This window comes from Oryzias latipes, chromosome 2 (genome assembly GCF_053564925.1).
Source record: "Oryzias latipes strain Hd-rR chromosome 2, Olatipes_Hd-rR_3.1".
NCBI lineage: Eukaryota > Metazoa > Chordata > Actinopteri > Beloniformes > Adrianichthyidae > Oryzias > Oryzias latipes.
In genome coordinates, this window is record NC_136238.1 from 6,484,299 (window position 1) to 6,495,342 (window position 11,044).

The 11,044-nt window shown below is 37.8% G+C and overlaps 1 protein-coding gene across 2 annotated transcripts; it reads left to right on the forward strand.

The window, feature by feature from the left end:
- The first annotated feature begins 425 nt into the window (after positions 1–425).
- On the forward strand, positions 426–10,788 carry rcbtb1 (regulator of chromosome condensation (RCC1) and BTB (POZ) domain containing protein 1). Of its 2 annotated transcripts, XM_023966197.2 has the most exons (14): positions 457–546; positions 641–670; positions 1,661–1,943; positions 2,668–2,818; positions 3,443–3,609; positions 4,917–5,075; positions 5,206–5,313; positions 6,383–6,525; positions 6,600–6,663; positions 6,730–6,856; positions 6,942–7,068; positions 7,377–7,528; positions 7,601–7,731; positions 9,558–10,788. In XM_023966197.2, exons 2-14 carry the CDS (start codon positions 654–656, stop codon positions 9,696–9,698), a joined length of 1,770 nt encoding a protein of 589 aa, XP_023821965.1. In that variant the 5' UTR covers positions 457–546; positions 641–653; the 3' UTR covers positions 9,699–10,788. The 2 variants fall into 2 exon arrangements, with proteins under 2 accessions (XP_023821969.1, XP_023821965.1); XM_023966201.2 differs by lacking the exon at positions 641–670 and having other exon boundaries at positions 426–546.
- Positions 10,789–11,044: the final 256 nt, after the last annotated feature.

Consider the following 11,044-nt stretch of genomic DNA (forward strand, 5'->3'; position numbering starts at 1 on the left):
GTTCATTTTTAAGTGGAAGGTGTTAGTTTACATGCTGAAAAAACACATTTTAACTAACACAGCTTGAATGTCTATTGCACAAAACACGTGAAAAATATAAAAGAAAATGAGATGAAAAAATTTCATAAGAAAATATTCCACATTTTAATGCACATACAAGAAAATGTATTTCTAAAAAACAAAAACAGTATTTTACAGGTAAAATAACATTTTGGCCATTTCGATTCATTGCAGAATTAATGCTTCATACCACCTGATGGAAGATGTACAGCTGTGCACTTTTGTCCTGAAATTGCTTTTATGATAACATGTTTATTGAAAAATTAGAGGCTCTACTTTCCTGAAAATCTGAGCGACGGGCTCCAATAAAACGTCAATTAGAACGGGGATGGCTGTAATCTAGCTAATTTACAGCAGGGGGCAGTGTCGCATCAACGACGACACGCCTCTGCGTGAAAACTGCAGACAAAGAAGCAACGTTTGTCCTCTGCGCAGCCGCAGATCGACAAGGGAAATGACAACACCGGGCGAAACAAGTTAACTTGGGTAAAATTACGACCTTTTTTAGTATTTTGATTGACTATTGCTTAGATTTTTTACTGTCATATAATTTTGGCGCTCTTTTTATGTCTATTCACAGTCTAGTCCTTGTTATGGAGCGATGTTTTAGGTAGGGAAGAGCCTAACGCTCAGCTGAGCTAGCTTTTAATTTTTTCAGTTGGCTTGCCTTGTGTGACTTGTCTTGTCCACTTGCTTAACTGCCAACATTTTCTTGTCCAGATTTTTGTTTTTTCCCCTACTTTTCGTTAAATAGACAGATCTTAAATTTAATGTCGCAGTTTTATTGTAATTACACTAAAGTTTGTGTATTTTTGCGGGCGGGAGACTTAATCTTAAATTGAGAATTAATATTTTTGTATTTTTTTTAACACATCCTCCTCAGATTTCTATTTAGATTATAAAAGAGAAAATGTTCTCTTCATATTTTTATTTAAAACGATAAGGAGCATTAATATGAACTTTTACTTTATTTGAAAATCTAAAACAAAGTTTGTTTCTGTTCATAAACATTTAGCCAGTATAAACAGTAATTTCTGTAATTATTTAAAATTTTTTCAATTTATTTTAGTTTTGTTAATTTTATTGTTTCGAGTTGATTTATAAGTTGACCCTAAAAACCAAAGTAACTTTGGAAAACAAGTACAAGTTTGTTTGCATTAATGCCTGTTTTCTAAACATAAATGTGTAATTTATGTGTTTTTCCTGCAAAGATATATTTACTTGAAATACAGAAAAACTGTTAAGCTAGAGAAAAAAAAAACATTATGTGTACCATATAAAATATACATTTATATATTTTTCTAAAATAAATTCTCAAAATTTGAGTAAAACCTAAATTCCATGTCGTTTTTTTATTTATTTTTTAATTTAGAAATGTAGAAATCACCAAATACGTATTTCCTTTTAGTTGTTACCTTCCCACATACGCTTCAGCTTTGTTGCTTCACTTTCTTGATTGGATTTTTCGTCTGTCAGGAGAAAAAGAGTATAGATATTCAGTTTTTGTTGCTTTAACGTTTCGCTTTGATGCTTTTAGGAAACTCTCTCCGCTCATCATGTCCTTAGATCTTTAACCATCTCTCCTTCCTCTTGTCTGAAGTGTCATCAGGGATGCTTCTTCTTCTTCTCCTCCTCCACCGGCATCTCCTCCTCCAGACGTCCCTTCCTCCCCCCTCGTTCCACCCGTCTCCCCCCCTTCATCCTTGACTCCTCCTCCTCCTCACCATCAAGCAGTAAAGGATTTTGGAGCAGGAGCCATGGTGGACGTCAGTAAATGGCCTCTGTTCTCGCTGCTGAGCAGCGAGGATCGGGCGTCGGTTCGGCAGGCCTGCGTGTTCGGAACCTCTGCAAACGAGGCCGTTTACGTTTCCCATGGAAACGAGGTGAGCGGCTGTGTTTGCAGAAGAACCGGAAGCTTGTCACTCCCTCATGAGGACTGCTATTGTAACCACATTGACCCTGACTGAGGGGCAAAAATGCCTCTGAGCAAGGCACCAACCTCCAACTACTGCATAGCGTTATGTGTCTGTAAATGGAGAGACTTAAATGAACTTTAGAGATGGAAAACAGGAAATGAATATATTCATTTCTTTTGTACTTAGAGCTTAGTTTTGAAACTACACAAGTTGTTTAAGGACGTGATGACATGTGTGTTGTGTGTTGACAGTTTTTAGGCAGATGTTTAGTCGGTTTTATTTGGATCTTGGGTTACATCCCTCCCTCTCTTGTGTTGGGGCTTGTAAAAGGAACAAGTTAAATACCCCAACGACTGAAAAACTCTCACAAACAAACCCTAAACCGGCGATTTATTTACAGAAAAACCCAAAACTACACAAAAATAACCAAACTATAAGACCAAAATAACCAAAGCCTCTAACAATATCCAACAAATTAAAGCTCTGCAACAGATGATGTGGCAGTATTTAAACCAGAGCTGGATGTCCTCAGCCAATCAGGGGCTCCAATCTGCACAGAAATATAGGAGGGGAAGAAAAAGAGACAGAACCTCCCACTGCAGCATAAAGAAAAAGAAAACGGATACAAAACACTCCAAAAGTCCCAAAAAACCTCATCAATGTCACTGTAAAGATGCTTGTTTCTTTTCAGGTGTTTGCGTTTGGGTTGAACTCCAACGGCTGCCTCGGCACCGGCGACTATTGCAGCACTATTGTACCAAAGAAACTGAACTTCCTGCAAGGAAAGAAGGTCGTCAGCCTGAGTTACGGCAGCGGTCCCCACGTCCTGCTGGCTGCTGAAAGTAGGTTATCACGCTCATGATTTCAACTGTAAATATTCTACGCGTGCCCAAAACTTTTGCTTAGATTTTTTAATTCCACATGATCGAAAAAAAAAACAAAAAACAACACACCTACATAGATTTCTTTTATTGTCTTTTTCTCGAGACCAAAAAAAACCCCAAGATTTTCTGCCAATTTTAATGTAAAAACAGAAATTTAAGGTTCACAATCCTTCACTCTGATTTACAAGCTATTAAAAAAACTTATTTTGCACAAACTAACACATTTTCTAACACAATTTAATTCTGCACAACAGTTGTCTGTAGTTTAAAAACATTATTTGTGTGTCGCAGTGCAGCCTTCAGTTCATAAAAATACACCTAGACAGTCTGGGAAAACCATCATCTCCAGGAAACTTTTGGGTCTGATTGTTTTCCTGAAGAAAAGGGGTTACATATGGGACACATCAGTGAATTTATTAAATGTGGAGTACCCCAAGGCTCTTTTCCAAGACCTCTGAAGTTTTCATGATATTATTTTACCATTTTGGTTAGGCAGGAGATCCACCAACGGGATCTAAGGTTGAGCAGGAGTTTGATAAAGACACGAGTCGAGGCTCTTAAATGACCCCTGCTGTTGTCCAGATGGTCAGCTGTTTGCGTGGGGGCACAACGGCTACAGCCAGCTGGGCAACGGGACGACAAACCAGGAACTGTCTCCCGTTCTGATCAGCGGTCACCTGCAGGACAAGAAGGTCACAAAGGTGGCGTGCGGCTCCCATCACTCCATGGCGCTCATGGAGGACGGAGAGGTACCGATTTGAATGTTTTGTCAGAAAATTTAAGGTGGAATTCTTCAAAAAAATGCATTTCCAATCAAGTCTGTACACTTTTATACAAGAAAAAGGTCAAAAATAGGAATGACGGTAAATCCAGCTTATTACAGATTTTTTTACTGCATATTTTTAGAAGCAGAAAAAAACAAAATTTTAATACATACAATAAAAATAATCATTTAAGTTATTGAATGTTTTCCTTAATAATCTAATCACACTATTAGATGTTCAATAAGAGCTTGTGAAGAAACACGTGTATCACTTATAAATACATCCCAGTAAAATATAAAGCACTCATTTCTTTCCATACATTTCTGTTTCGAATCACACTTGAAGTGGATTAATTGAATAATTATAATGCTTTTTGACTCATTTTATGTCTACATAAATGATATCAATAATATTGTATGATTCATGCTTACTTCCTTCATGTAATACATGCATTTGTGAGTTCATTGAATAAAAATCCAGAGATTTCTTATCAAAATAAAGATTTAGACGGGGAAAATTCTCTAAAAAACATTTATAACAGGAATCAAATGTAGAATGAATAAATGAAAAGATGGAGATTAAAAATGACTCTGAAACTGATTAAAGTACTAGAAAAATAAATACATTTAACCAAAAAGCGCTTCTGATTTTAGCAAATAATGTGTAAAGTAAAAGACAACATTATTAATTAATAAGTTTGAGATATTATTAACAGTAATAATAATCGTCATCATAATAAAAGGACAATATAAATCAATCAAAATGACTTTTTAACTACTTCTAAGTACAAAACAAATAACTAAAGAGTTTATCTTTAAACAAATAAAAATTCTAATCTATTTTGAAGGATTTGAACTTGGCTGCAGAGGTATTTGTTGAGACAGATATTTTAAAGTTTGATTCAATTTAACTGTATAAGATTTTGATCAATTGAGGATAAATCTTTTCTTTTAGCTGCGTAGAACGGAAGAAAAAAAACAACGGAACGATCCAAATGTGGTAACAATTCTTCTTTAAAGCCAAAAAGTTTTATTGCAGTCAAAATACGTTAGGAAGAGTTCAAATAAAATACATTAAAACTGTTTTTTTTTAATTACAAAAAGATTTTCAGCCAAATTATTCAATGTTTTTAATCATTTAAATTCTCACAAAGCCAAACATAAAGTGTACATTGGAATCTCCTTTTTTTTTTTTGATTCATCTTCACATACGATATTTTTTCCCCACGCAGAATAATTTTTAGAAACAGAATGATCACCTTAGACTAAACCCCTCCCCTCTTTCCCCTCCAGGTGTTTGCCTGGGGTTACAACAACTGCGGCCAGGTTGGTTCAGGATCCACCGCCAACCAGCCGTATCCAAGGAGAATCACCGGCGGCCTGCAGGGAAAGCTGGCCGTGGACATCACGTGTGGTCAGACCTCCTCCATGGCTCTGGTTAACAGCGGAGAGGTCCAGACCCCTCCCTCCTTCTTCCTGTAACCCACTTCAGTGCAGTTCAACACAAACATGAAGGTAAAGCGTTGTTGTTGTCGTCGTCGTGCCCCCCCCCCCCACCCCCACCCCCCCACCCCGTTTTCAGGTTTACGCGTGGGGATACAACGGAAACGGACAGCTCGGCATCGGGAACAACGGAAACCAGCCGTCTCCGAGCCGACTCGCTGCTTTCCAAGGGTTGTGCGTTCAGCGGGTGAGGCGCCATTTAAAATCCGTGGAAGCTTGATAAACATCATTATATATAGTTAAAATGGTGGAAAAAGGAGAAGCTAAGATGTTAAAAGTTCTTCCGAAGGCAAACACAATCAACAATGTTTTAAAAATAATAAAAGCTTCACCAAGTTTGTACATTTTTAAATGATAGTTGTGATTAGGATGTAGTTTAAGCTCCAAATGATTTAACCCTAAACCTTAACCCTTAACCCTAAACCTTTTACCCTAAACCCTAAACCCTTAACCCTAAACACTTGACCCTAAAACCTTAACCCTAAACCCTAAACCTTTTACCCTAAACCTTAAACCTTAAGCCTTAAACTTTTAACCCTTAACCCTTAACCCTAAACCCTTAATCCTAAACCCTAAACCTTTTACCCTAAACCCTAAACCCTAAAACCTTAACCCTTAACCCTAAACCTTTTACCCTAAACCTTAAACCTTAAACCTTAAACCTTAAACCTTAAACCTTTAACCCTTAACCCTAAACCTTTTACCCTAAACCCTAAACCTTAACCCTAAACACTTGACCCTAAAACCTTAACCCTAAACCTTTTACCCTAAACCCTAAACCTTAAACCTTTAACCCTTAACCCTAAACCCTAAAAAATTGTAATAATCTAAAGCTCAAAATGAACATCAGGAGTTCAGAAAATACGGACAAGATCAAACCAGTATCATATAAAAATGGACCGAAACATAGAATTTTGTAAAAACACAAGAAATGTTTATTGAAAATGAACTTTCTTTCTCTCAATTTTTATAACATTTTCCAGAAACGATGAACGATTAAAAGAAAAATTCTGACTTTTTGGGGGAAATTATAAATTTTTCCTAACTGGATGGTTTGACTGTTTGCTAAACTAACCAACTCCTTAAGGAACAGAACGCTTTGGAGAGTTTAAAGCTTTGTTTGGCTTAAATAAGCATCAAAAAGCTGTAAAATGTCAATTCTGCAAAAGCCAAAAATGTTTTTTCTCTCTTTTGCTTCCAGTTTTTGTCAAATGATAGAGGTTAGAGACTATATTATCTTCTGCTCTGCTTTCCAGATTGTAGCAGGATATGGACACTGCCTGGCACTGACAGATGAAGGGGCGCTTTACGCCTGGGGGGCAAACACCTTCGGTCAACTGGGAACGGGCAACAAGAGCAACCATCTGAGTCCTGTGCGGATCATGGCTGACAAAGAGAGGTACTTCCCGTTTCCTGTCCGCGCGTCCTCCCGGCCGTGAAGGTCTGAACCCTTAGCCGTGTTTTACCCTGCAGGGTTGTGGAGGTCGCAGCGTGCCACTCCACGCACATTTCAGCGGCGAAGACCCGAACCGGCGAGGTACTTCAGCGGTCAAAGACGCGCTGGCCGTGTGTGCAGGTTTGAAAGCGGCGGGCTCTCTTCCAGGTCTACATGTGGGGTCAGTGTCGCGGCCAGTGCATAGCCTTACCCCACCGCACCCACTTCAGCAGCACCGACGACGTCTTCGCCTGCTTCGCCACGCCCGCCGTCACGTGGCGCCTGCTGTCCACGGGTGAGGGCAAAGCCGACGCCCGTCTCCACAGATGAACGGCATGTTTGTGTCAACGTATGTTTTTCTTCTTTTTCTTACATCCTAGAAAACGACGACTTCGTGTCGGTCACAGAGGCGCTGAGGAAGGAGTTCGACAGTCCGGAAACGGCCGACTTGAAGTTCATGGTTGGAGGGAAATTCATCCACGTTCACAAGGCGCTGCTGAAGATCAGGTGACTCTCAGGAAAGCGTGTTCCTGTAAGCGCATTTATATTTGAATAGATTTAGGTGTTCACTAGCATCCAGTTTCATAAATGAAATCAATCTTTTGTTGCTTTTCTTTAAATTCTTGTTGGACTTTTCTGTAAATAATTCAAAAAAGTCATTCAAATGTCCAGTTTTTTTCCCCGCCGGACTGATTGTGATAAAAGCTGCTGCCATGTTTTGGGTTTAGTAGCTAATGTTGTTAGCAAGATATTGACCGTGTGTGACAGAAAAAGTGAGCTTTCAAGAGTTAGTAAAAAACCGTCTGTTGGTGTAGGTGCGAGCATTTCCGCTCCATGTTTCGCTCCCACTGGACGGAGGACCAGCAGGACGTGATTGAAATCAGCCAGTTCTCCTACCCCGTCTACAAATCCTTCCTGCAGTTCCTGTACACAGACGCCGTGGACCTCCCAGCTGAAGACGCCATCGGTCAGCGGGCCTTTTCACTGTGCGGCGGTGTCTAGTTCTTCAGCGCTTCAGGAAGTGTTTTGTTCTCCGCAGGCTTGTTGGATCTGGCCACCTCGTACTGTGAGAACCGCCTCAGGCGCCTGTGCCAGCAGATCATCAAGAGGGGAATCACCGTGGAGAACGCCTTCACGCTTCTGTCTGCCGCCATTCGATACGACGCAGAGGTCAGAAACCAGACCCGGGCGCCGTTTACTTCACTAGGTCCAGACAAGAGTGACCCACAGCAGCCAAACGGACCGACACCGACTGAAACTTTTAGCGCTTCCAGTCCCTGACAAACGGAGGTGACCGGCTCCAAACCGGAGATCCTCCCCCGAAAATAACTATATTAATAAATAAACCAAAAATTAAAGCTATTAAATTACGAGAATAAAGTGGTAAATTTACGACTTTAACACATACATTTATGAGAAAAGTCACAAATTTATAAAGGGAAAAAATCCAAAGATTAACAAGAAAACAAGTCATGAATTATCAAGAAAAATGTCATAAATTTATGAGAGAGAATTAAAAAAAAATAGTTCACACAAAAGTTACAAATCAGGAATTAGGCACACACACAAATCCAAAGCTACACACAAATCTAAAGCTACACACAAATCTAAAGCTACACACAAATCTAAAGCTACACACAAATCTAAAGCTACACACAAATCTAAAGCTACACACAAATCTAAAGCTACACACAAATCTAAAGCTACACACAAATTTAAAGCTACACACAAATCTAAAGCTAGACACAAATCTAAAGCTACACACAAATCTAAAGCTACACACAAATTTAAAGCTACACACAAATCTAAAGCTACACACAAATCCAAAGCTACACACAAATCTAAAGCTACACACAAATCCAAAGCTACACACAAATCCAAAGCTACACACAAATCTAAAGGGACACACAAATCTAAAGCTACACACAAATCTAAAGCTACACACAAATCTAAAGCTACACACAAATCCAAAGCTACACACAAATCTAAAGCAACACACAAATCTAAAGCGACACACAAATCTAAAGCGACACACAAATCTAAAGCGACACACAAATCTAAAGCGACACACAAATCTAAAGCGACACACAAATCTAAAGCGACACACAAATCTAAAGCGACACACAAATCTAAAGCGACACACAAATCTAAAGCGACACACAAATCTAAAGCGACACACAAATCTAAGGTTACACAAAAATCCAAAGTTACACAAAAATCCAAAGTTACACAAAAATCCAAAGCTACACAAAAATCCAAAGCTACACAAAAATCTCAAGCGACAAACAAACATGCTGACAAGCTACAAATTACAATGCAATGAAATTCAATCCCCTCTTTGCATTTTTGCTTCAGTGATGTCCCAGAATGAGCGATGTTGAAGAAGGAAATGAAAAAGCATTTTAAAGGACTAACATTTAATTTTACTTTTGAGTCATTTGATGCAGTTACATTGTGAAAATGAAAAAGTGTTTCTGTTAATCTATTTTAATAGTCAAATTAGTTATTTCTAATTGAATTTTGCTCCACATTTACCAGAGAACTTTTTGAAAATGAAATATCAAATACCATTTTCTTTATCACTTTAAGTGACAGAATAAGCGGTATTGAAGAAGAAAAAGAAAAAGAAAAAGCATTTTGGCGGATCGCTTTTTCTTTTTAATTTTGAGTCAAAAAATGCAGCTTTATTTTGAAAATGAAAAAGCATTTCTGGTTTTGACTTTTATTTTGAATAATGCTACATAAAAAATTTCCATACAAATGAAGAAATAAGCACACACAAATGCAGTGAATCTATTTTTCTCTCCACATTCCTTCATTTGAATGATTATAGTGGCATCTAGCGGAGAAATACAGAACTATACCTAAATGTCAGCTGCCTTGGATTCCTAACAGCTGTTAGTATTTTTGCCGCTTTACTTTGTAAAAAGATAAAAATCTCTCATCTCTGGCTGAATCATTGATGTAATAATTGTAGTTTTTCTGCGTTTCTCCAGGACCTTGAAGAGTTCTGCTTCAGGTTCTGTCTGAACCATCTCACTGAGGTGACTCAGACCACGGCGTTCTGGCACGTGGATGGAGCGATGCTCAAGGAGTTCGTCACCAAAGCCAGCCGCTGCGGCGCCTTTAAGAACTGAACGCCACCGATAAATGCTTATTTAGACACTCGTTTTGCAGGTGATCGGTTTAAGACAACCTGTTGTTTGTTTTACTTTCTAGGACTGAATCATTCTGCACATTTGAAGCTGCTTTCTTTATGGACGCCCTATTGGCAATTTGCTAAAAAACCTGTGGACTTTTACTACTACAAACTCCTGCGTTTATAGTCACAAGTTATCTTTTTTTTTATCTTTTCATTTGCTGCTACAGCGGGACTCAGGAGCTACGTCTTACTTTAGAAAATGAAAGCATCTTATTTGTGTCTTTCTGCTTTGAAACATGTTTATTTTCCATCTTTTTCACATTCCAGAGCCTCTTAATTTACTGTATTGCTGAGTTTTAGGGGACCAAATCGATAAAAGTTTGAAGTTTTTTTGTTTACAGGGAAGTAAAATTAGTTTAAGCGGATCAGAATCCGTGTTCATCCATGCATCTTGGGATCTTCGCTCACTAATCCCTCCGCATTTAGGGATGTCTTTGGTAAATATACAGTTAAAAATGGAGTAAAGCAAACTACACAGCTGGGTAAAAATCTGTTGCACACAAATCTTGGAAAGACTTGCTTCATTACAGCTGTAAGACCTTAAAAATGTAACATATTGTTTATTTATTTTATCCCTAATAAGTTTGCAATCTATGTTTTGTCAGCTGTTAACTGTGAATTTTGCTAATCCAGTGAAAAATAAGGGACTAACTCTGAAGAAGCACAAATTCAAAGCATCCTTTGTTGGTTGGGTCACATTTTAAATGATTTCTTGGAAGTCATATAATTATTTTATTATTTTATTGGAGATGAGATCAGTTTTGTTTTTCTCTTAGGTTTCATTTTCTCAGATGTTGGATAAACTCTTTGTATGTTTTTTTTAATGTTATTATTCATTACCAGACACTCAAAATTACATTTAATTATTGCAGTTTCTACTTGTTTTTTTATGCTTTTTTTTAATCTTATTTGGATTATTTTAAAACAGGCTGTGAAATTTGTTGGGTTTTTCCGTTTCCCGACTTTTTCTTTGAAATTTCAAAAAAAATGCTGCTAATATTAAGAAATAAAAAATATTCAAACCACGTGGGTGTCATTTGTAACCTCTTAAAGATTCTATACGAAATTTTCTCTTATTTGATTCAAGTTCAAGACGAGGCCCCGCCCTTTTAACAACGTCAGAGAGAATTTACGGAAATAATCGCCAAATTGTCAAAGGACCGCGAGAAACCCGGAACTAATATAGTCTTTTAAAAAATAAAGCGATCTAATCAGCAATTTGTACTAAAAGAAATCTTGTTTTGTTTTCTAGTTTATTTTAAATCGTTATTTATAAAGTAA

Coding starts and splice junctions, on each gene's coding strand:
- rcbtb1 (XM_023966197.2), top strand. Junction 3,610..4,916: donor CGCTCATGGAGGACGGAGAG/GTACCGATTTGA, acceptor TTTCCCCTCCAG/GTGTTTGCCTGGGGTTACAA. Junction 7,732..9,557: donor CCATTCGATACGACGCAGAG/GTCAGAAACCAG, acceptor GCGTTTCTCCAG/GACCTTGAAGAGTTCTGCTT.